Here is a 27,135-nt window from a genome sequence, read left to right as displayed (position 1 = left end):
AAAATGTGTTACCAACATTATTTTCATCCTAAATCCAAACCACAGCACCATTCCAATTACTATGAAGAAAATTAACTTGTCCCAGACAAAACAAGGACACTACTACAAGATCCTTTTCAACTATAACCATTAACACAATTTAATAGTTATATACCACTTAATTTTCTTGTGCAAATCCTACACAAACTATGTGGAGATGAAACCTAAATAAGGCCTTATTGCACCAGAGAATTTGTCTGCTCTTTCTAACCATGGAAATTGTTCTAAAGTGAGAAAGATTAGTACTATAAAATTATATTGATATTGTATAATGTATAATTATCTTAGTATTATCATATAATACATAATTAATAATAGTAATAATATTAATATAATTATCCCTAGCAATTTTACTTAACTACAATATGATCCAAGTAATTAGACTCCAAGGAAAATTCACAAAAGGATTCTGGATCTTTTAATCTCCTTATTTTTCCTTAGTCAGATAAAATAGGAATGTTAAGAGCTGTTCGCCATTATCCTCCAGTGCTCTGCTTTCTGTATTGCTTGCACTTATAGAATGGGACACCCTCATGATTCCAACACGCTCAATGTGTGTTGCAGAATTTCAATAGCTAGACCAACAACCCAAACAGGGCCAGAAAATGTTTGAGCATCATCCTCTACCGCCCATTGTGTGAAAGTTAGCATCACGGTTTTGGCTATGTCGGCTGCCAAAGCTGGGCACAGCGTGGGTCAGGGTCCATACCCAGGATCCAGGGCAGATGAATCCACCATTTGGGCAGTGCATTGAGAGAGATGGGGAGGACATAGGTGCTGAGGTGTGAGCCGTGCCAGCCACACCACTTACCCTGGGGTGGCAGGGATTGTGCCTTGACCCATTTTATTTACTCCTGCCTTGGAGCCCACAGAAGCAAGAGTGTTGTGGAGTTTCTTTGCTGGTGTTTCCTATGATTCACCACTGAGAGCATGACATTTCTACTGTGTGCATAATGTAATTTAAAAATTGTTCAGGGCTTGGAACCATTTTTATTTTTTTCCTCTTTTTCCCTTGTTTTCCACACCTACCTGTTCAGTTTTCATTAGTATAGGGAGACTGTCTGCCAGTTACAAGATTGCGTGCAGTTCCACATTAACAAGAATTCATACTTCACCATATTACATGAAGAAATATACTTAATTTCACAGGAACATTGGTACTCTCTGTGTTTATTATTTCATACAAACACACTCTTCAGATCCTGTATCAAACATGAGGGGATTCCAATTTTCTTTTGTAATAGAGTGGCTGAAAGAGTCGGATGTTTGCCGTCAGTTTTAATCCTTCAGAAATTCTTCTTACTTTACTGATTTGAGGATTTGATGGATGCAGGCTTCTTATGGACCCCATAGGAGGTCTGTAGACAAAAAGCATAAATAATATTGAAATTTCCTTTTTTTTTTTTTTCCCATGATGTCATGTTGGCATATTCTCATACCTGCAAGCTAAGAATATTTTATGGCCACTGGTGTTTTCTCCTTTAATCTCTTATTGTCAGTCTGGAGTTATTACTCGAAAATATCTGATTAGGGATATTTTCTTTTCATGGGGGAGTCATTCATTTTTATCAAAATATTTTAAAATGCACCACTGTAAACCAGAAATAATTCTGATGAAATGAATGGAAACATACAGTTGTAAAACTGATGCAAGTGAAAAATAAGCCTCTAGGTGCTTATTGATAAAATAATTTATATGGAAAATGATGAGTAAGAGGAAGATTGCATAGATTGCACTTTCCAGGACCTTCACATATTTTCTTACAGTATTATTGAACCTAGGGTGCTCATTACAATAAATAGCATGATTCTAGGCACTCATTTCTTTGTAGGGTTTTATGGGGGGATGTAAGACGTATTCCCTCTGGTGAGAAGGAAAGCACCCAGAAGTTTGCTATATAAGTTGCTCAATTTCATGAAAGACTAGAGGAGTAACACTGTGATATACTTATTTTAACTACCAGCCACTGCATATCAAGTAATCTGAGGAAATAATGTCATCTAGAAAAAGGCTTTACTGACTTACAGCTCCCTAACTCACATTTATTTTTGTGTTTGAAGTGCTTTGAACAAAAATGCCATTGAAAAGCACTTGATCTATAAGCTTTTCCAAGCCAACTATTTCTCTTTCATGTTAATATTCTCAGCCTCTTCCTGGGGTGCAAGACTTTCAGTCGTAGGTGTAAAGGTGGGGACCATATCTTTCGGGGTCTCCTGAGCAGAGATCAGTTTAAAGAGAATGGAGAGAGCTGGCAGGATGAAGGGGCACCAGACCTGCTCTGATCACTGACTGCTGTCACCTGGGAACTTTTCACCAATGAGTGAAGGAATTTTATGTTTGTGGCTGTTTCTCTCCTCCTTTGGGCAAGCCACCACCACAGCCCACAGAGCCTGCAACTGGGTGATAAAGAAACTGGGGACAGGCTGCCTGCACTCAAGCCCATTTTTCAGGCTCAGGGACCAGAACAGGCAAAAATGACTTGGAGTTTGACCTTGCTTTTATCAACACCTGCACTGCAGGCTAAGTGACAATGACTGTCACGTGCATCAGAAACAATTACATTCCTCTTGCTGCTCCTGCTTCAACATCAGCACCCGCTCCACAGATTAGGGGTCCCCTGATCTACAGAGGAAGAATTTTTGAGAATGGTAGAGATTGATGACTTCCATCCAGTGAGAAATTGAAGCACTTTATCATATATAAAAAAAAAAAAAAAGCCAAACACAAAGTAAATAGAAATATCCTCAAATGAGCTAAGAACTTTGTAACTTACCCTGGTGCAGACAAGCTAGAATTCTGAGGGAGGTTGTACAGACATTTTTCAGAGAATAAGGCATGAGCTTTGATTTTGCTTTTACTTGGGCAAAATTAAAAATGCAAACAAAGCAAGAGGGATATGGGATTATCTGTGCAGCTTTGAAGTGGCAGTTGGAGAGCATTCATTCTTATGATCCAACATATTCAAAACAATAAAGATAAAAGTAATCCTTTACATGGAATATCATCTGTGCCTTTAGCATATGCAAAGACTTTGCCTTGAAAAGTTTTGTACATTTCCATAGCGAATTAAACCTCTTTTTATTTTTTTTCTTTTGTGTCAGTATTTCTTTCATTTGAGTTAACAGACATTCTTGAGAATGAAAATGCATCTGCACTTTCCCACTTGCTTTCTCTCTCCTTTCATCTCTTATTTTTCAGTTTCCAATTTGTTGCTGAAATCGACATTTCAGTCTATGCCTCAGACTATGATTTTCTGATACAAAAAAAAAAAAGAACTTTCAATGGTAAATAAACTGAATAGTGGGAACAACCAGAATATATATTAAAAAAAAAAAAAAAAAAGGAAAAAAAATTAAGGCTGAGCATGAATGTTTACACTCATAAGAAATAGTAGGCCTTGCCAATTGCCCCAGTCATGAATATGTTAAGTCAAAATTCACATCCTACACCTGGGCCATATATCTTCCTTTTTGCTTTCAAAATAAAATAAAGCCATAAAAAGCAAAAGTAGTAATTGTTTCTCAGATCTGTAGAATTAAGTTATTTTTGTGGGTTTGCTCTACTTGGCAGTAGAATTTCCTACCAGGATCAGAAATGTAGGATGTAAGTATATATTGATTTGTCCTTACAGAATACATTTATGTGAATATAAAGTACACAGTATATAGTTTTGTCTTTAAAGAATACATGCATTTCTAATATCTTAAGATGCTGGGTCCCTGGACAATTTGAGTTCTATGTTGCCAAGATCAAATTCTAGGTGCTTCAAGGAGCTGGAGTAGAAATTACAAAATAAAAATAAAAATAAAAAATGTGTTTTGTAATTGCACTCTGCCAGATAGACTATATATATACAGAAGCTGAACTGGTTTACATCAGAATGCATTTGGTTATTTACTACACAATGGATTGAATAATCCTATAAATATTTATGAGTAAACTGCAGAGGATTTACTCTTTCTTCCCACATGTGGGGATTTTAAAACGTGCACCATGTTAGTTCAAAGTAAAACCTAATGTTTTGGTTACTACTTAATGCATTTAAAAACATGGTTCTGCATCACAAATGTGTACTCTCTAGACAGTTACTCACAGACAATATTTTGGGGGATAATTCAGGAGGAACTTGCCTATGACTGCCTGAATTCCAAAGCCACTACAGACAGCTTATATTGGGGTTGGAGAGGATGTAAAGTAGGAGCTGCTTTGTACTTTGACCTGAAGCAGCAGCATCTGGACTGTGTGGATGTATAATTTTTAAATGAGTAGGTCAGACTGAGCAATAATCCTAGTGGAATCGAGACAAATAGCAAAAGCAGGAGAAACACATTAGACTTTATTGGTTGGATCTTTGCAGGTGCAATGGCTCTAAGAATGCTGTTGCCATCTCTATGAATGTTATGGTCTGCAAAGCTGCACTTTTACTGAAATGGGTAACTCATTTGGTTTCTGATACTATCACATGAACAAGTCTATGCTCAGTTCAAATTTAATATTAATATCTTTCAGCTGAAAGTAATTTACATACTTCCCTCATCTATATTTTCCATGATTCTCCTTTAGTCATAAAATAAACTGCAATCTACTCTCTCTTTATAGAGGATGAGCTTTGCTCTCTTCCCACTTTTCTCTTGCCTGTCAACTTTAGGACTTTTTTTCATTTGTCAGTTCTTCTAAAATGAGAATTAGGTCCCTTATGCTCCTGTTTTGACATTTCTATCTGCTGCTGATCAGTCATGCTCACATATATTCTACTCTGAACAGTGAACATAGGCAAGTGTCACTAACACGGGTTTCTGATGAACCCCGAATCGGGTTCTGTTCAAAAAACAGAAACCCTGATTCTGAACATGAGATATGTCAAGTGAGCCCTTGCACAAGCAAATGGAAGATTAAGGTGTCCAGAACCCATGAGAACCAGACTAAGGTTTTATGATACCCTTGTTACTGTTCTTGCAATATTATCCTTAGTACTGGTAACATGCGTTTCTATAAGTGTTTCATTTCTGATTAGAGTTGGCTTTTGCAGGACAGCTCTCAGCCATGACAACTTTCTGTGCTGTGGTTCATATCAAGATCTTCTGCACGAAACTGAACTGGAAGATGAGTTCCTGTAGGACACCTCAGGCATGAGTGCCCAAAACAGGCATTCAGCTGATGGGATCAGACCAGAGCTAGTCCAACCTTTAAACCCAAACCAAACCAAAAGAGTCTGATATGTGCGTAGTATGGCTATGAGGTTGAGGTCCTGCTGTTTCGCTGTTTGGTTCTGCACCTGGTGTTCTGCACTGCTTGTTCGTGTAGACACAGCCCTAATGGTCATTGTCATTAAGGTTGCTTAGCTTGATAAAACATTTATAATGATATATATATATATATAATGATATAATGAATGTTCTACCAAATTTAGAACATTCTGCCCCAAATTTTCCATAGTATGCTAATGCCTGAAGCTAACTTAGCTCTAATATCCAACTTTTTTTCTGAGAATGAGACCAAAAGAAAATGGTCCACCCTACCAATTAAAAAGAGAAAACATATTGTTACTGAGGAGATCCCTGCTGTAGAACAGGAGTTTGAAGTCTGCAGGGAAGAAGAGATAAAGGAAATGCTCTGATGTTAAATACTTTTGCTCTCTGACTGCACAGAAATTTAGTAGATTCCTGTCTCAATACCGTATTTTAAATACATCAGATCCATTCTCTGACAATTCTGTTAACACAGAGAAAGCTCCAGCCCTCAGAGCTGCCTTGCATTGGCTCCCATAGGTGATCTGCAAAGTCCCAGTAGCTCTTCGAGAACTTAGAGCACCTCCTCTAGGATCCTCCAAAATGGACTTTTGATCTCATGCTCTTGTTGATAACACATGAGGAGGAAAAATAAGCAAGAATCCATAGAGAAAGCAGAAAAATGAAGAATGTACAAAGAGGCTAAGTGATAAATAGAGAGGAGAAATCCTCCCCTTCTAACATTAGGTTAGAAGGGCTCTTCAGAGAAGAAGTCTAAGCTGACTCTAAGTAGTACATTTACATCTTGTAGGAAAGCACAGATGCTCTATTTCTTGTACACATTTTGCTCCATCCTTCATGGTTAGTGTTAAGCACCTTTCCGTATCAGTACCTGTACTATTATTCATGCCTAATCTAGCCTGACATTTCTGGGTTAAAGTATTATATACAGTTGGTATGTCTGAACACAAGTGAAAGAGCATTACTAATTAAGCACCAATTTTGAAATACCCCAATTCTCTTAACTTTATTCTCCTATTCCTTTATGTAGACAGTAATTGACACTGGGGTACTTCATACCTGTACATGTTAGGACTAATTGCTCTTTACTCTTTTTCAAGGAAAAAATAAATATTAGAAAAAAAAAAAGGATGCAAAGAAGAATTGCTAGTTGCTTCTCAGTTGATGTGTGCTGTAAAATCTAGGGCAAATTATGATATCTTCATCATTATTTTTTTTTCCTTTGTAGTGTCTTTGTTAAGTTTTCTCTCATCTCTTCAATCCTGAAAAAATGCTGAAGAACTTCAGAAGGTGCTGAGCACCTTCTAGAACAAACTCCTTGTTATAAACATGTTGGCTGAGTGGTTTTGCTTATACTCATCTGCACAGCACAATGCTAATGCTTAGCAAACAGAAGCACCATCATCTGCCAATAAGTAAAACAAGGCAGTCCAGAAAAAAGGGGACTGTATAGCAGAGATCAGACTCCTTGTATGCACCACACTATGTGATACTGTGAAGTTGTTATTCTCACTGTTTCTTCTCTTCTTTTCTGTGTCAAGCAATTGCTTTAAAGCTGTGCTCAGGTTTTATCCAGTGATATGTGTCTGAAAATAAGTGGTCTGTTTAAGATATCACCACTATCACCACTATCACCAGTTTATTTAGCTGACATTAGGCTACTGTCATATAGGCACAAGACATTTGTCTCACTGTTATTCAGAAACTTTCCAGAATTTCATCAGGATAATTTACAGGAAAAAAAAAATCTGGTTTAGACACTGACAGACCAATTTATTTTAGAAGTAAAAATCCTGAATAAGCAGGAACACATTGCATCTAGCCATCATTTCGTAATTGGCATTTTGAGTTTCTCAGAACATCCGTTCACTCAGGTCTTAGTGTCGTCTGTGAATTATGATTTACAACAAGCCAAAGTGAGACACATTGGACCAAACTGACAGAACACCAATGCCTGTCACATAGCCATGTACTACTGCTTTTTAAGTACCAGGCAAAGATTTAAATGAGCAGGGAACCTTCAAAGAAAGCATCAATCTCAGTAAGCAGTAAAGAAAAAGATACTGTCATTAGCACAGTTTCAGCTGAGCAGAGGCACTCAATACGATGCTGAAGATTTTGAGACTGGACAAGTACAAGACATCAAAGGAATGCAGAGGCACAGTAGAAATTCCTCACAGCATTTTGTTAGGAAGCACATCATGAAGAAAGGACAATGGTACTCAGCTAGAGAAGAAAACTATCTGGTTCTTTCCCATCATTAATATCTGTGATTGGGCTGGGTCTGTTAAATTTGAGAAAATATTTAGAGAGGCAAACTAACAGCAGCAAATAATTACAAATATTTTTTTCCCAAATAAATATTTATGAATCTCATGGGAATAGACTGTGATTTTTGTGACTTTGTTAAGGAAAAATTTTCCACAGAAGTAAATTTTAAGCAGTCAGTTACCTACACAATTTCTTGATTGTGTTAGCTATAAATAATTATCATCTGGCAGTGGGTCATTCAGCCATGTGTTTTAAGTCCTGTTCTCCAGTTATGCTAACATAATTGTAACAGAAAAGAGGTTAGTTAAGATTGAGTGCTGGAAGCCTTGATTTTTCTCAGGGAGTAATAGCAGTCATTCTTGTGGGAATGGGGATGTGTATGAACTGCACATTCTTGTGAACCAGGACAGATTTTCATTGACACCTTCATTCATAAGTCATTTTTGTGCCTACGTACAGTGCATCCTCTTTATGTGCATTATTGCATTTCCTCTGGAAAATGCTGGTTTACCCTACTTGACAGCAAGCCTGTATGCCCCCTCCCTGCCCAGAAAAAGTGGCATCCAGCGACCATGCTCTCTCACAGGCAGCCCACGGTACCTGGCTGGCCAGCCTGCCTGTGCATGCCACTAGTGCTCTGAGACCACCCCAGCCCAGTGTCACCTCTTGCTGACGTGTGGCTTTGCAGCTGAATGGCACCTGCTGCTGCTCTAGTTTGTCAGGTGTGCAGATACTTCAGATACTTCTAGGTAGTCTCATATTATGATCGCTGGTACCAGCCCTCCCTGGAGAGAGGGTAAGTACAGGTCCTTCTGAGTGATTAACAGTCACTTAGCAGGATCGACTTGCAGGTCTGCAAGCAGAACTAAAACAGCTGGGAGAGAAAGTGGGAACATAGTAAAGCAGAAGAGCTTGTGGCAGGTTGGGGGAGTGCTAGCAAAATAATAGGGCCTCTGGGAGACTTCATACAGTCTAAAACTTCTGTGAAAAGCTATCACACATCTGTTGGAGGCCCAAAGATGAGAGGAGATTGTGTTTAATCAGCACAGTGTGATATTAATATCATTGTAAGAAAGGCTTAAAGTCTTGGTTTGTGAGCATGATGACATTAACACCATTCTAATTTTCCTTTTTTTCCCAGTCTCTTTTCTCGCACTCTCTCACCACCTACTATGTTATTAAAGAACATACAAAAACCTAGCTCTCCCCACTCCCTAATATGCAACACAACTATTGCTTAGCACATGCCTTCTAAACCCCAGCACAGCATTTACTGGTTTGGTCCTTTCTTGTCTGGATGCCCAAGGTGAGAACGCTTCATGGGCTGGCAAGAATAACACTCAAGGAAAAGAGAGCATTTTACATGACAACAGACAGAAAAGAAAAAGTAACAAAGCATGCGCATAGGGGCTGTCTTGTGGTTACTTTTAAGGTCTCTACATTGAGCTGCTGTGAAATATTAAAAAGCTAATTGTCCATTTTTTTCTTGCATACAGAATTTTTGTGTAGTCTGAAGTGCTCTGTGTTTTGGTTTGCAGGTATCATAAAAAGCACTGCTCATGCCCCCTATTCTCTCTGCATCCATCAGAGAGCCCACACTGCCAGGCCAGTCATTGCCTTGCAGCTCTCCTCATCCTGCTGCCTGTGTTTCTTTCTACTTTCCTCTTCTGCACTAGCTCTGGAGTAAATAGCACCAACCTTCCTTGCCGAGTTTTCTTGTTGTCTTTCTGTAGAGAGCTCTTCATTGCCTTTTAGAAAGACACCTCCAAAGAAACAACTTTGAGTCATGCATTGCTTTGAGCCTTTCCACAACCGATATCGACCCTCCCATCAGTAGTTTGTGACATGTAGGCAATTACCAGCACGTGCCTTATCTAACAGCTTTCTTAAGAAACATAAGGAATTCCTTAGTTCTTCCTATTATAAGAAATACATATATACTTAGTTTTTAGCTAGCTAACACACAACAGTGCATTTCACAGAAAGATAAGTGTGTGAAACCATTGCTTAAGCTCCCAGGACTCTGGAAGGCCTTAGGAATGTATATTTATCCAATATCTAAGACAAAACAATGATTGGACACTGAGTTATTATCCTTTTCTTATCCTGTTCCTAAAAGAAAACAGTCTACATGGCCAATTTACTGCAGACATAACTTCTGGGGATAACAGGCAAGCAAACAACTGACCTGGACATATGGCCTTGGAAACAAAAGCTTGCTCTCGTTTTATCTTTTTTCTAGTCTTATTAATATGGCTCAGTATTACATCTGTTTACTAAGTATTTCTAATACTTGTAATGCTTAGAGTAGTATATGTATTATTTGTTTAACAAAACATCAGTGATGTAGCAAAAAAAGTTCCATGGTATCTTAAGAGATCATCAGATCTTACATTATGCACTGAGGGAAAATCAAGTGATCTTTACCATCATTTATGGATCTTCGCACAATCTGTTCTGCAAAGTTCAACCACACAAGCAATTCCAGTCTTCCTAATTAGCAGTTCTCATAACCAGAAAGTTTTCCAACTTTTTTTTTTTTATGAAAATGAAGGTTTTATTTTTCACATCTTTCAGGCTATGAACAAAGAAAATTTGCTTATATTTCTCTTTAGATTCTTGTTCACAAATTTGAAAATTGTTATCATACATTGTGCTGATTACTATAGTCTTCTCTAGACTAGGCTGAACTAATTATTTTAGTTGTGACCTTAGACCATTTTCCCCAAGCCCATGATAACTGTTACTGTTCTCTGGATTCTCTCCAATGTTACTTGAAGTGCTGTGCCCAAAAGAGAACATGGTATCTAATGTAGACTTTATCCGTTGATATCATCACACCTCATACTTGCGCTAAATCCCCAAAACATATCAGTTAAAAATTTCACTTATATGTTTAAAGAGATTTGAGTAGTGAGCCTCATTTATATCTTAGATTAAATGACCTCTGTTCTTCACGGGTTACTTCTATTTTCAAATTGTGACCACAGAGCCTCCCTATGTCTGACTCTCATCTGTCTTGCTAGCCTAAATTTTGATTGCATCTCTCTGCCTGCATCAGCAAGGCACCTACAAAGGTTGTACAAAACAAAGGAAACAGAAGTCAGTCCAACTGATGTACCTGGTAAGAAGAAACAAGCTTACGAGTGCATGATTCCTTCTTCATGTCTGAAACTTGATCTGATGACAGATATTTTCTTGCCTCATGTATGTTATTTTTCTGCTGAGGGAATCACTAAAAGTAATTTTCTTCATTTAGAGACTCCTTAATATGAAGGGAGACTTGTCTAGTAGTCCTAGAAAAATGCCATTTTCCCGTATTCTACATAGCAGCCGGAGGCAAAATGATTTTTCAATTACTTTCACTCTAAATGAGATATGCAGAAGGTATAGATTCTCTCTTAAGGAGGTTATGGTGGGAATAGAAACAGTTGCAAGCCAGTAACAGATATGCCAGTAGTACTAGGATAGTCATCCCTTAGTAAATATTTGTGCAAAATGTATTATGCTGCAGTCTAATGTAGCCTGAAATTACACCAAGGATCAGAAGCAGGAATATTCTGACTGAACTGGTTCCAAACTCGATTGCTCTATAATAAGGCCATACTTTGCCACCTGAGCAGTGCCTCACTTCAGAGGAGAGCTCATCAAACTTAGTAAAGGAACTGTACAAGGACATTACCAAATGTGAGGAAAGGTGACACAGTCTCACCAGAGGTGTTCTCCTGGGGCACTTCATTCCTGCACGAGGCACTGCCAGAGTCATAGCTTCCCAAGCACTGGGCTGTGCAGCCATTACTTTGTTATTAACTGATTTAGTCCTATGACCTCTTTCTGTTCTTTGCTGACATACACGTGTCACCTTGTGTGTCACTGCACGCACACTATCAGTCATGGATCACTCTTCTGTGGCTCGGTGCTGAGTTATAGCTAGGTTGTGAGTCAGAGGTATCAGACTCTCTGATTTGTTTCATACAAGCCATCAGTCTCTGCTCTGGAGTAATTGATGTTCCCTTTGAATACAAGTGCTTGAGAGAAACATTCAGTGATATAACAAGCTCAGAGCAGTTTCCAGGAGACCTGGAAGCTTGCAGCTGGCTACAGCTGCCTACAACCTCACAAAGCAACATCTACGAGAGTACTGAGCAACTTAAAGAAATCAGGTCAAGCTGCCCATTCCTGATATGAGACCAAAACATACTCTCAGGGATCAGCAGCAGCACCAGTGATCAGTGGAGCATGGCTAAGCTGCGCTGGTCTTGTCCAGAATACCAGCTGTCTTTCTGCAGGGGCTCACTGGGGCAAGAAGTGCACAACTTGAGGTTGGACTTGGTGATCTTGGAGGTCTTTTCCAACCTAGATGATTCCGTGATTCTGTGAACTTTCCTCAGCTAACCTCAGTCCTAAGTCCTCTTCATGTGGCTATTAATGAAAGGAAGATGCAAGCGTGGGCACAGCTGGTAGAGCCTTCGATACTGTTTGTTCCAAAGAGGCATTGCAATGTCACGAGGTTTAAGCTGGCAGGCAATTAAAATCAGTTTCATTCAGAAAACACTGAAGAGCTACTCAGCCGCTGCTTTTGCAATCAAGTTAACTCACTATTATAACACTGTGCTAATGAGTGCTTTACAGGTTTCAGTATAAAGCACCTTCTGTAATCTAATAGGCATCATAAAAAAAAAAAGTCTAATTGAGCACCCACGTGCTTCAAATGAACCTGCGGGATCAGTGTCTGAGGAAGACCTCCAGGTTGAAATGAGGCTGGGAAATGATCCCAGTTTGAACTAATCTCATTATACTGGTGCTATTTTCAAGTGTGATTCACATGCATGGAGGCACTTTTCTTACATTTATGTCTTTTCTCCCGTATTACCACATTGTAAAATGCTTTTACAAGCAGAAAAAGATGAGAAGGATATTGCACCTTGTTGACCTGTATCTTAGCTGTGTTGTGTCCAAAATTGTTTTAGGACTGCATTTGGTATATACCTTGCAAGTAGATATATATCTTCAGGTATGAAGAAGCAATATAAATAAATGAATATTTTAATAGGAAGCTAATTTCATTGGAACTTTACATTCATAGATTGGAATGTACACGTCCTCCTTAGAAAAGCACACTTCTACAGGAATGCTTTTACAGGTGTTATATACTAGCACTATTTCATTTCACTGTTTACTGTAGTTAGCTCCATAGGTGAACTGTGGCATGCTCCCTAAGTATTCAAAGAGAAAAATCATATTATTCCCAGTGATTAATATCGATCTTTGTAGCAATTCTAGTACTTTCTTCCGTCTATGTTTTATTTTTGCAGTTGAATTATACAGATATTAGCCCTTTGAAGGACAAGAGAGAGAAAGAGACAGAGAGAGAGAATTATAAATCCAATGTAAAAAAATATAGATATTAATATTGTAAATTTATATATTTATAACTATATATATTTACATAATTAGGAATTCTAGGGTTGTGGAAATGTATTTGAAAGTGGGATCATCATTTTCCTCAAAATCACTTCAAACTGAGCTTTGCTACATCAGTAAGTAATCACATTTCAATTACTTGTTTAGCTAGAGTGCATAATTTGGCATTGTTGGCAAAATCTTGCTCCCTTTTTTGGCTAAGTTACTAAGTTTTAAACTGATTGTGACCTAGTTTGCTAGTAGAGTTGGTTGTGAAATGAAGAAAAATGTTAAATTAGTAAAAGTATTGGTGCAATTTTATTTTCAAATTTGTCTTTACTCAATTTAATTTATGAATATCTGTTCTTTACAGAAGGAATAGTTTAAAGGTTATTGGGGTTTTGTTAGCTTAGTTTTGGTGAGTTCTTTTTCAAATAGCAATTTGTAAAATTGCCTTCTAGAAAAAATATATATATATATGCTGAAAATACATTACTCTATTTAAAATATTTAAAATCAATTAGCAGAAAAATTTAATGTACGTAATTCTGTTTGAATAATTCACCAATTTGAAAAGATTTATTTTCTTCAGATTAAATCAAGATACAGTGTGTGTAGCAACAACAATCTGCTACTGAATTTGCAAACCTCTGATACTTGTGATAAACACGCTTAAAAACTAAAACTGTTCTTTGTTTTAGTCAGTTTGATAAAAAGACCTGTTCATTTCAGCTAAGAAAAAATAAAAATCAAAGTAAATTTTGTGTCATCACTGATCTTAATCACTAGAAATACCGGACAGTGTGTTCGAATTGGGCCTGACCTGCATCCTGGTACAGCGTTTCCCCAGCCTTGGTCAGGGACTGGGCTCTGCCTCCTCACCTGCCTCCAGCCTCCACCTTGTCTTCTTGGTGCTTGAATTGCTTGGCAGTGTTGTTTCTGTGCCTTGCTTCAGAAGTTGAAGTACTGTTATCAAGAGGTTGTAAAGAGAGGAAACAGGCAAGTACCAATGATTTCTCACTGCAAAAAATCTCAAAAAACAATGCAGTGGGTGCACAGGTGAGTCCTGACAATTCCTCATGGGGAAGTTTAAAAGGTTACTGCCTAAAATGCACTGCCAAAGAAATTGTCTGTGGGAACATTTTGTGAAGAGACCCACTAAAACACCACTGTGATAAAGGAAGAAAGATACCCCCAGGTGCTGATCTGTGGCTCTGTGCAACTCCGTATTCTCAAAAACATGGCTCTTACTCTAATAAAACATCTTTTTCTGCAAAACCTTTCATGTATTTCTCGTAGGACTCCTTTCTCCCAGCCAAACGTCTTTGTTGGGATCAGAGCAATCATAAGTTTCATATTCAAAATGTGATGGCCTTTAAAGCTACCACATTTATTTTTAGCAAAACCCTTGAAATGACCCTTGCTTCAGGCATTTTAGGGGTAGGTCTCTGATCAGCTAATTAGTTAGCCTCAAAAGTCATTTTCACTAACAAAAGCTCCAGTAGAGGTTTAAGATGAGATGAAATACATGCTCTTATCACCAATCCCCTCTTTTCTTTGAGATATTGAGCAACATTATTTTTTCTTAGAGTTATCTATGACACACAGATGTTTTCATATGGTACCTGCACTGCAGACCACACACAGATTTTTGCCATTAATTTGAAAATATGTATATGCTAGATTTTCATAGAATCATAGAATATGCTATTTTACACATCAGTATTTATTTGTTCGTTTGTTTGTTTGTTTATTTTCCCCAGCAATTTGAACCTAGTTCTCATTTCCATTACTATTAAAAAAATAAAAATAAAAATAAAAATAAACACCATCAAAGAACAAGGGCAATGTTTGCAAATACTTCTGTTTCCCTAATGAACCCAAGGCTTTGTTCTGAAGTCAAGCAGCTGGTTAAAACCATCTGACATTTTGTTCTGGACGCAGCTATAAATTTTAGCACATCTCTCAGCTTTAGCAAAGAAAGATGTTTCAGGAAACAAGAGGGCTTGCATCTTGCTGTCCTTTAGAATGAGTGATCAGAAGAAGTTTAAACTACCAGGAAATACTAGTCAACCCTAATTTCTCTGCATGACCTTGCTGATTTTCAGACAGAAAACAGTGAATCTGACCAATTTGTCACGCTGTTTCCTGCACTGAGTGGTTACACAAATTCTGTGTTGTCTCTGCCTCCCTGCCCTATTTGTGTCATTGCTGTTTCCTTACAAGCAAAAGTAAAAACTAACAATCCATTTAAACCACAGATGTAAAAATAACAGTTCCTTTGTTCAGCATATGTACAAGGTCAAGGAATTCTGCTTTAAAATATGTAGCTCAATTCTAAATGGCAGTTATATTCCCTATTTGACATGGGAAAGAATCTGATTCTCATTCTACTTATCTCAGTAACACAAATATTTTCTGATTCTTTCATCATTTTATTTTTAAAATTTATTTACATGTGATACATATACATGTATAAAAAAGATTCTGATCTCTCTTTCCAAATTAACACTTTGAAGACAGGAAAGGTCGTTACAGCTGTAAGAAGTGCAAAACATCACCATTTTCTCAGAACACAATGAAGTGAAATGCTATTTGCTCTCTATTACTATTGTTTTATCTTTAAACATAATCGTATTTTCCCTTCTTCAAATTTGTTACCTCCCGAAATATATATTCTTTTATTTCAACACTTCACTCAAATGATGAATAATGGCCAAAAACAGAAAACAAAACTTAAAGAAAAGATACCTATAGTGGGTTAATCTGCCATGTTTAAATCTACTTTAAAGCTACTTCAAGTAAAGCAGAAATTCTTGTTGTCATGAAAAACAAGTATATTTTAAGTGTAATATGAAGGCGTAGAACTATAAATTCGGGAGTCGTGTGTTATATTCCTTTTTTCAGAGTCTTTCTTTTCATGTTTCTACCTGTGAAAATTCTGTTTCTCATATGTACATATATATTTATTTTTCTCAAAATTTCTTTTTGTTTCTTGGCATCTTCTCATGCTGAGATGGAAGTCTGTATGGAACTGACTTTATCAGTGCTGTGTAGAAGGGGGCTATCAGTATTCTAGCATGCACTTTTTCTACATATCCAGCTCAAAATCAGACTAGCTTCTTTCATTTCCCAGCACAGATTCATATCCAGTTTGCTACTGTATCTCCCTTTGGTCTGTCCCAGCATTATTGCTTGAAAAGTATTTCCAACAGAAAAGTTAGATTATTATTTTCAGACTGTGCTGACCTGCTTTTTTCTCCACTTAAATCCTCCTCTTCCTGGACATATTGTTTCCTTAATTCTTGTCATCCTATTTTCTCTGTTTATAACTTTTCCTAGTTTAGGGTAATGTGCATATTTGGGAAAGTATGTATCTGTGTTTCTACATCACCAATAGAGCTGTTATCTGATTAATAAAGTGTTAATTACTGCACTGAATAAACTGAGTGGTTGCTGCTCTGGGGAGTTTTCTGTGAGTTATTCTAACTCAGTGCCAATGTTTGGATCAACAGAATAAAAGTAAAGTTATGATTTCAACTAAGATATTTCCTTTTTTTTTTTTTTTTATAAGTCTAGGATTAGGGGCTTGAATAATTGAACTTCTGAGCATGCAAAAAATACTCTGTTTTGTTTTCCTTCTTGAGGCTGTTTAGAAGGGTGAAGCAAGGTCAATTTACTTATTATGGTGTGAGTAATTTATGGAATTGTGTCACACGTATGGATTCATTCTTCTGCTAGTTGGAAAATGTGAATAAAATAATTAGCTAATGTACATGTACATTTATTTTAATAATTAATGTGTTTGTTACATGCTTTCAGCCTGTAGTATGTATTTTAATTCACAATATCAAACATATTTTAAATAGAAGTTTTTCATTTAGACAATGTGTTTGTTAATGCTTTCACCCTGTAGTATGTATTTTAATTCACAATATCAAACATATTTTAAATAGAAGTTTTTCATTTAGACAATATATATTAATGATATTGTGATACACAAACAGTCATAAATAATCTTATAGGCAGTTGTAACATACTGTTCAAATATTAATGAAATCATATTCATTTAATTCATAACCCTGCTCAATTAATCTTAAATGGCATAATGCTAACAGTCTCACAAGGATAAAGTCTGCACAGATACGGCCAACGGCATAAATAAAGAGAAGGGGAGCACATTCCATTTGTTTAACTGCATAACTGAAAGCTCCCTCTGGACAGGAGTGAGTAAAGGACTAATTTTCTGCCACTAAAAGACATTTTCTCTTCACAGAGAGCTGAAGTACCTACTAGTCTCTATTCATCACTGCTGCAAGACTTTGTTAATATCTATTTTCTTAAGAAGTCCCAGATAACAGTAAAAGGTTTAGGCTTTGTTAGACCGTTGTAGGAAACATTGCTTAAGGAATTAACATGCATTTTTAATGAGCATGGTCTTGTTTCATTTTAGTGCAAGTCCTGTGACAGATTGCTCATTTGTCTTATATGAGCATGCTTTGCCCTTCCAGATACTGGCCTCCAGTTCTGTTGTTATAAATAGCTGTAAGTTCAGCTTTAAAAGCAAAGTTCAGGAAGCCTAAGAAATAGGGTGATTTGTTGATCTGATAAAGCAGAAGGAAAAAAGAAAACTATAGGCATATCGTGGTTTTAGATAACAGTGAAGGAGAACAGAGGAATTTAGAACTGTTACAAAGAGAGAAGTAAGAAGATTAGTTTGTGTGCTAGAATACTGATACAAACATAAAAGGAAGGACAGAGAAACTAATCAAAACCAACTTCAGTATTTTATAGCAAAGCAACTGAAATAATATGGTAGTTGAAAAAAAAAAAAAAAAGGAAAATGAAAGAAGCTTCTGAAGAAGAGATGCAGCAGTGCTGCTTTTGAAGTATCAGAAAATTCCTAAAAAAAAAAAAAAAGAGAGAGGCATAAAATAGCATGAGCTGGGAGTTGTACTATGGATGAAGAGATGTGTTTAAGACCCATGATCATGGACAGAATTCAACAGACTATAGGAGCTGTTGGAGATAAGTGATTAAAAAAAAAAAAAAAAGTGTGGGAACAAGGAGAAACTGTGAGAAGACCAAGAGGAGGAGCAAGGAGGTAGCAGAATGGGGAACATCTGAGACACTGAAGCTGGCACAACATCTAGATCACAGGTTTGAGAAACAAGCAGTAACTGAGGGCAGAGCAGAGAATATGGAAAGAAAACACATTTTAGAGGAAATACACTAGATAGCCTTATGAGAGACACAGAGACTGGTACATGACAAAGAGAAGAAAATTTATCCTATATCTTTGAAAGTCACTGGAAGGGTTCATCACTTTACCAGGCTGTAGAGAATAGAAGGACTGCAGCAGTAAGATATGCAAGGTCTGTTTGACAAGCGCAGGGCTAAAAAGTGGTGTGAAACAGTAAAACCTGATGTTTAGAGTTCCCAATAAAGAGTGGAAATGCAATATTCATTTTATTGTAGCTATGTATGTATGTAGCCAGTAGCTATGATTTTATTTTATTTTTTGACAGCCTCTATTTTTTTGGGGGGGAGGGGGGGTAAAGGGGGCGGAATTGTGGTTGAGAAATAAGCAAGATAGATGCTTCATGATTCTCCAAACTGTGTTGGAAGTGTCACCCCACCTTTTATCTTCTGCTTCTTTGCCATGAGAAATCTAGGTTCTGTAATGTATTTGGATTTATATCCAGTGAAAGGATTTATATGTGCACTTGGGTCCGTAGAATAACGTTTTATGTTCTTTTTAGCAATACACAATTGCGGCCACTGTATTTTCGACATTAAGACAGGAACCATGTCCCAGAGCTCCTTCAAGAGTTAAGTAATCCATGAGTGCAGAAAAAGAAACAAAGAATAGAATTTTTGACATCACTTGGAGTATGCACAAAACCTCAGGCTTTATTGAAGGCTTTTTGAAATTCAGTCTTTTTTGACATCTCTGTAAAAAATTGAAGGTATGAGATGGTGTTGAGGGGCTGGAGACTCAATCCAGGAACTATTTGCTCATGTAAATAATCCTTAAATCTGTTCAGAGACCTACCAGTTTATATTATCTGGCTCTCTGGCTCTTGTTATCAGCAAAATGCTCACAGAAGGAAAAAAAAAAAAAATGAGGGTAGCAAACATATAGCTTAAAATTGTATCTGGGCAGCTAAATTTGTTAGCATGTGAAGGAAGATTAGACCAGCCTTTAGTCCTGAAAGAGATACGTAATGAGAGTTGTTATTTTTACCCTTTCTAACATGCTTTCATTTATCTTGCGGGTTTTTTAATGTAAAACCCTCAATTAATATGTTCCTTACAGTTATCAAAAGACATACTGAATGCAAAATTACTGAATACAGAGTTATAATATTCTCATTAGAAATGGCCTGTTAAAGTTCAGGTTGTTTTGTTTATCTAGGCTCAATCATAATGGCAATCTATATCCAATGATGGATATTACTAACACCTTCTAAAAGCCCTTGATAATAATTGACAATCTAGACTCCTGCTAAAACCAAGTTATGGATTCTAGAACTAGGCATAGACCAGCTGCAAAATAAGTTAAAATATCATCAATATAGAATGAGGATATGGAAAAAATGGGAGTCATCTTATTTGTCATTTTCAGTAGGTGCTTTTGAATCCCTTTGCTTTCCATCATTACTGATGTAGCAGTTATGAAAAATCTGGCCCATTTTCATTGCATACATATTTAAAGGACATGATTTTGAAAAATCAGTCTGTATTTCTGTCTGTGTGGTTTCATGCCCATGTTTAAATAGGGATTTTTTTTTTTCTGCCATTTCAAAATGGCATTTTCAGAATTAAAGACAGTATTGATTTTTTTTTTTCAACACGGGGTTTGCTTATTTAATTCAAATGTGGTTAATCAATATAAATGCATTTTAGCACAACAAAAACAAAGAGCAGCGACATGGAGAACCACAAGCATTAAGTATATGTACTAAGAGTGTTAGGAGCTGACAGGAAACTTCCCTAAACTTAGTATTCTATGGATCATATTTTTTCATATCAATTTTACTATATTTTTAATCCATTCTAGCTAAAGTTTTTTTTTTTCATGCTAGGTAGTAACACTGGAACAAATACATTCATAGAGGAAACTGGAAGGAAAACACATCTGGAACAGGTGCCTGAGGACTCCAAAGACATTATTATATTGCGGGTCATGACTATGAGAAATGGTGTGACAATCACAGCAGAAGAAATGAAAAGGCAGGAGCTGTTTAAACAAGAATTAAATGACACCAGGAGGGAGTGAAGGATGGTGAAGTCCACTGCTAGCAGATGAAAGAAGTGTTTCAAGCATTAATTGTTTCTGCTCAGCCCTTCTCCCTTCATATATCAAGATAATTACACTCAGTTGTCTGATTGGAAAAAAAAAAAAAAAAAAAAAAGAGGATGGCTAAAGTTCAGATTTTGGATGAATACTTGAAAATGGCTGTCTAGCAGCTCACATGCTCTGCTTACCATAATAACAAATGCCACGTGCTATGCCTCTTATTGATTTCAGGAAACTTTGTATCGGCTTTCTGTTGTAGAGGGGAGCTACGGTCTCACTGTTTCACATGTTAGACATCTGCAAAGTAATCACAGGAAATTACAGGGTGAGGTGACAATGAATCAGTAACGCACACTGAAAATTGTGTGAAAATACAGTTCTTTTAATGCTCCTGTGTGCTCAGTCTGAACGCTGATATTTGGAGGCCTCAGAGAACACAATGAATTGCAGTATGTTCCTGCTTGCACCACTGTTAGTGGTTTCATTTCAAAGCAAGCTGTTATTTAATTATTAAGAATTAAAAGTTGGGAATGCCAATTTTGTGTGGCATAGTTCTCTGATAGAAACTGAGTGCACATTGGCAGCACAGGGCAGCAATCATACTCGAACTTCAGGAGCATGATTTAACTAAATCCGAGACAAATGTTTTTCTTGTGAACCGATGACTAAAAATACTGGGCTTGATTTATCAAAAGAATGTGTATTGTACAAGGCTTTCACTTTTTGAAACTAAATGGCAGAGAATAATCTTTTTATATGATATTCAGACAATGGCTAATGGTCACATTTTGATATTTCCAGAAAGCAGATGCACATGAGGATAAAGAAGTGCAAATCAATGCATTTGTATTAAATTATTAAAAATGGCATGCTTAACAACCAAAGCTTTGCATATAGGCTTTGTTCTATTTTTCTCATATACTGCTCTCACTCTCTCCTCTTTTAGCTACAAGAATATGATCTTCTTGTTACAAAATGTCAGCCTTTCATTAAATTATAGTGTCCATCTTTTCTCTCATGAAAAATACATAGTTCTATGACTGCTTATGCACTCGTTTATTTATGCTGTAGGAATCTCATACTCCCCAGACCATGACAGCACACTTGGATTATCCATTGGGCATGTTTCTGGAGTGCCATATCCAGGTTTTCCTGTTGTTGATTTGTTTTGTTTTGTTAAAGAAATGAACCCGATGGAGAGAGGTTAAAGGGAAGCAAAGAGACAAATCTGCTTGTCTTTCTGCTTGCCTTCTATTTTATTTCTTCTTTCCATTTTTCTTTGGCAAGCTTTCACTTCTAAATGTCTATCCGGTGACTGCTCACCTTTTCTTCAAGACCACTGGATACTCCAAAATAGAGTACACTCTACTTTTATACTATGTCTTTTATTGCACTTTGGCTTCTAACATGTTTCTAAATTGCTGCTACTGGTAACTGATCTGCATATCTTATAAACCTAAATGATTATGGGAATGAATGAAGCCTTAGTGAGATGTTCAGTTTATTGTAGCATTTTCACAGCCATAAATATCTTGTCCCACTAACTGCAGTGGAGTCTATCAATCTCAAAACGTGTTCCTGGACAGTTTTCATTTCTGTCTTTATACTTCCAGGATTTTTGCTTGGCTGTATAAGGAAGTGCTAGCATTCAATTAAAAGATACTGAAAGTCTGTCAGAAATGACTGAATATTCCCACAGGTTATCCGGGTATCGAAGAGACAGCTATCTGTATTTTTTATTTATTTTTATTTTGGAATTGTTCCAGGCTGCTGGCTTTCTAAACCACTGCAAGTAACTCTGTAAGTGAGATAGTTAATGAAAATAGCAATTATCCTTTACTGTGTCTTTCAGGAGTACACAGAAAACCAATCCCTACTCTAAAGTGCCATTCTGCATTAATATGAGTTCTTTTATTGTGTGCCAGGTAATACATTTTATGCCCTTGGCAAAGATGCTGTCTTTGGTGATGAGAGAACAGCACATAATACTACATCTTGGAAGAAAAAAGCCATGCCAAAAAGAAAGCCTGAGCTTAATTCTCATTTCACACTTATTTTATATTGCTGTATTTCTACTACAGTTAGCTGAACAGACTTTGATTTACATTAGTTCAAGGAAGATTAAAACCAAGCCTTCTATATCAAATGTTAGGTTTATGTATCTTTTTATTATTTGTACAGAAATGGAAACCTACAGAATTGAATTGCTTAGATAAAAAAACTCGTTGTTTTTTCCAGATTAAGGGTCTATATGATTAGAACCCCAATGTAATTTTTCTTTGTGGACAGGTTTGAATTTCCTGTCCTAAAATCATGTCTGCTTTATTTTCTCCAAATTTGAAATATATATGTATAAAAGCATATCTATTTTAGTATGTATACATTACACTGATGTTATATCAATTGAGCAATGAAAGATGCAAATTACTTATTCCCCGGTCTAGCTGATTAATACAATTATCTGCTATATGTTAGGGAATTTTGATTTTATAGATTTGATTTAATTCTTATCTCTATCCATACAGTGTGTTTTATTACATTTCTCATGAGAGAAAGTGTAACAGATAAACTTTCTAACTTTAACTTTATTCATACATTTGCAACCTAGTGAAGAATAAATCTGATTTCTTATGGAACTAAGGCATTTTTCAGCTTTCTTACATTTGCTATTAACAATAGAAAAACATGTAAATGAGTGGAGGAATAAAGTAGGGTCGATTTGCAAAGATGAGATATAAAGAAGCTGATATAAAAGGTCTTTTATCTACTGTAATGCAGCGCTTGTGAAACAAATTGAGCCTTTTAGTCACCATATGGCACTTTCAGAGCTCTATTATTGTCCTTATAGCCTAGACCTCTGCTCTAACCAACCAAATTTCACCTCGCATCGCTCCTTATTTACTTCGTTATGTGCCATTCACATTTCCATTTGACCACTGATTCTGATTGGAAGGAATAAAATGATTCATCTCTTAAGAACAAATGAGGATGTTAGTGGAGACAAGAGCAGTAAAACTGTGCAGCTGTCTGCTGCTTATTTTTATTGACCAAAAAAAAAAAAATCCAAATCACTTTTATCTTGTATATAAAGCTAGAAGCAAAGTCTGCTGCCTTGCTCAGAGGTACAATACTCATCCTAAGCATACACAAACACAGTTAGTAAAGCTAAAGTATAAACATAAATCTACTGGATTAAAACTAGTCATAATAGGTAGCATGACTTAAGTGTATTATAAAACATGTAATTAAAGAGTTGAAGAAGATGGAGGAAAATAATGACTGATCCAGGGAACTTGGAAATAAATGTGACTGGTTTCTTCTACTTGCAAATAGACTCTAAATCAAATCTGTAAAGATATGACTTATGAAAGCACTTTCATTACGTTCGTTAGAAACACGGTCATTTATTTCAAGAGAAAATTTCACCCTTAGTCAACATCATGAAGAAAGCATCAGAGAAAAATGCAATTCTGATCCATATATTAAGAAATAAAGAGAGAGAGAGAAAACAGTGTTTTTTGTTGTTTTTGTCTTTGTTTGTTTGTTTTTGTTTGTTTTTTGTTTGTTTTAAGGAAAGCTCTATTAAAGAGTGTTAAAGATGTACTCTTTACAGAAGGACTTCTGGGTGTTCTGTGTCCCTTCTTCAAGTTATCAATTCAAATTAAAGGTACTTTGGTTTATATATCCTGTAGGCCATCTTGTCAACACAGTAAAAATAAATATAAAAAGAAAAGATAGGAAAATGGTTCTGTACTTTTGGTAAATATATTATGGATTTGACAAAAAAAAAAAAAAGGGGAGAGAGAGAGACAAAAAGAACTAAGCAGCAAAAGCTGTCCAAAGTCTGAACTCTTCAAACCCACCCATGAGTTCAGTGAACATTTACCTTACAAAGAGCATGATGGGTCATGAATAAGGCAAACACACAAGAGCAAACTCAAAATAAATGTTTTGCAGGGCTTGCCACTGCTTGCATGGTGCACAGTAGGAACCTTGCTGGTGGGATGGAAAATTATTTTTAGAAGTCACTGTTGCTAGCAAACCAAGAAGCAGAAGTCTGAGAAAAGTTAAGACTGTGGATACAATTCTGGTCCTGTTGTGATGAATAACAAAATTCCTGCTGGTATAAATAAGAATTAATTATTTTTCCTTTTTATACAGATTTTACCACTTACAAAAATTACATTCCCAAGTGTCATTTAAAAATGAAAAATGCTGAAAATTTAATTGATAACTGACTGGATATTACATTAACTAATAACAGCAGCTAATGAAGAAGAAATAGCACATCAACCAGTCTCCTGTAAATTTTCAGGTATCGTTTCCTTACATCAGCAATAATCATAGAATCACAGAATCATTAAGGTTGGAAAAGACTTCCAAGATTATCTGGTCCAACCATCACCCTACCTCCAATGTCACCCGCTAAACCATGTCCCTAAGCACCACATCCAACCTTTCCTTAAACACCCCCAGGGATGGTGACACAACCACCACCCTGGGCAACCCATTCCAATGTCTGACTGCTCTTTCTGAGAAGAAATTTCTCCTAATTTCCAACCTAAACCTCCCCTGGCACAACATGAGGCCAGTCCCTCCAGTCCTATCATTAGTTATCTGTGAGAAGAGGCTGACCCCCAGCTCCCCACAACTTCCTTTCAGGTAGTTGTAGAGAGCAATAAGGTCTCCCCTGAGCCTCCCCTCTAATAATAAACATAATAATAATGAAAGGCAAAGCAGCTCTTCACTCAGTACATCCTTCTGCTGCTGGGAGCATGGCAGTCATTGCAGAATACCATATTCTACTAACTTTTGTGCTAATTCTTCTGTCTCACAGACTTTCTTGGTTTATTCCTGTACTACAAAAGTGCTCTCTTTCCCTTTTATACATGTTTCTTGGCTGATGGTCCTCCCATTATGGCCAACTTCACTGAGGCCACACATAGTCTGAAAACAAGCTTTGGCACCACATCAACTGTAGAATTTTCTCAGCAGAGCATGCAATGTTTATAACATGGATTTTAGACTCTATAAAATACACATAAATCCTCTAAAACATAAAAATAATTATTTGCTCAGTCTGCCCTTCACGTCTGAGAATTTGAAGGCATCTGCCAAATACTCTGGAGAAAGATGAATTTCCAGTCTAAATTGGTTTTGAAATACAACAGTACGAAATAATTTGGAAAAGTGCCCGGAGCCCCCCTCAAACTGTTTGACCTGCTGTATCCCCAAACATGGAGCTTGAACACTTTGTTCTGGATTTCCATGGCTAAGTTTCCATGTGAAATACCATATTGTTTAGTTTTGCTGCTGTGAAACTCTGAGGACTAAAATTCTGAAAACAGGCTTTATTACGGGAAAGTAGCTCCAGTCTTCAAAGATGGAGAGTAATCCCTCCACACAAACACATTATTTAGTGGTATTCTGAAAACACAATCACTAATTCTGTAAACACTGTATGAGATAATCCTTAGGGGGAAAAAAAAAAAAAAATATTGAGCAGGAAGAGGAGTGTTAAAAATCACAGTGACTGGACTGAAAAGAAAGGGTTCATCGGAAGCCTGGGAATTTCAAAGGAAAGCCTAGATTTGCCTCATATTGAGTTTTGAAGCTTCAGCAACATTCTATCACTTGCAAGTGCCATGTAAAAGCAGTTATTTTTTTCATTCTTCTCTACACTGTTACGAATCCCTCCGAGCTTATCTTCTATTGCATAAGGAGAGTGGAAACCAGGGAAATAATAGAAGGACATAGAGCAGGAGAGGAAGGAGAATTCCTGCCACATGGCTGGCTAGGAAGTTACTGAAGAAAGAGCTCACAGAGTCTTTTTCTGTTACTCTGAATTTTGATTTAGATTTTCTAATTGCACAGGCAGTCAACAGCGCATCTGCACATTAGCATTTGTACAGTAATTTGCTCTACAAGTGAGGTATTAATTTCTTAATATTTATAAGAATATTATATTAAGAAAACAGCATACCCCTTCAAAAATTGTTACTACACGAAGAGATCTTTGGCTTTTTGCTTTTCTGTTCTTTGCAAAAGGTTCCACAACTTGAAATGGCCTCCCTGGCTACTGGATTTATTACAGTAGAGTTCTGCACTTCTCTTACCCTTTAATTTGACCTTTCTAGATGTATTCTAATAATTTTATGTCCTATAAAGTTAATTAAGAATTGAACATTTCCACCTGTTAGTGCAGTAAAGTGCAATTGTTCTTTTGCTAGAGCATATTAATAATGTCACTAATTGAGATAATAATTGTCATGATATGGGATCCCTCATTTTGCTCTGAAGGAGTTTTACCTATGGGAGAAATAGGCAATGACCTGACATGGGAGATGTAAAGCCTGTTAATGAGAGAACTTGTTATTAATCACCCCACACATCTGGGGAGATCTGTAGCAGAAACAATTAGCTGAAGACAGGAGATGTTCTGACAAGCAGTAGCACCCATACCCTATTATTAGGGACTTTGATACAACCATCCAGTCAATCTGGCCAATATTACCTGTGTGACACATCCTTATTTCCTCACCTTTCTTCTGGAGGAGTACAGCATTGCAATGGCTCAGACCCCCCCCCCCCCCAAGGGATGGTGTGGAGGAGCCTCAGGCTGGTCTCCAGAAATCCAGAGAAATGCTGTTAAGAGGTTTTGGGTGTAATAGATTTTTTTAGACTAGCTCTTCAGGAAAACATGATCTGCATCCAGATAGCTTGCATGTCATACCAGCTTCTTATTCACTATATCTCAGTACTGGAGGCTGTAGCGAGGTGGGGGTTGGTCTATTCTCCCACGTGCCTGGTGACAGGACGAGGGGGAATGGGCTAAAGTTGCACAAGGGGAGGTTTAGGTTGGATATCAG

General features: G+C 36.9%; 1 protein-coding gene across 13 annotated transcripts in view; it reads left to right on the top strand.

Moving 5' to 3' along the window:
* The window catches only part of NKAIN3 (sodium/potassium transporting ATPase interacting 3), a 372,374-nt gene that overhangs the window by 300,945 nt on the left and 44,294 nt on the right, over positions 1-27,135 (top strand). The window contains exon 8 of one of the 13 annotated variants that reach the window (XM_083823893.1): positions 20,052-20,417. The exons of the other annotated variants lie outside the window; for them this stretch is intronic. Within the exon in view, the coding sequence (XP_083680019.1) occupies positions 20,052-20,081 (30 nt within the window). The 3' untranslated portion in view covers positions 20,082-20,417. Of the gene's footprint in view, positions 1-20,051; positions 20,418-27,135 lie in introns of those variants that run through there. 13 annotated transcript variants of the gene reach the window in all.

The sequence above is a fragment of the Anser anser genome (genome assembly GCF_964211835.1).
Source record: "Anser anser genome assembly, chromosome: 2".
In the NCBI taxonomy this organism is placed as follows: domain Eukaryota; kingdom Metazoa; phylum Chordata; class Aves; order Anseriformes; family Anatidae; genus Anser; species Anser anser.
The sequence above is the reverse complement of the archived record's forward strand: the minus strand, read 5'-3'. Positions and strand labels throughout refer to the sequence as shown.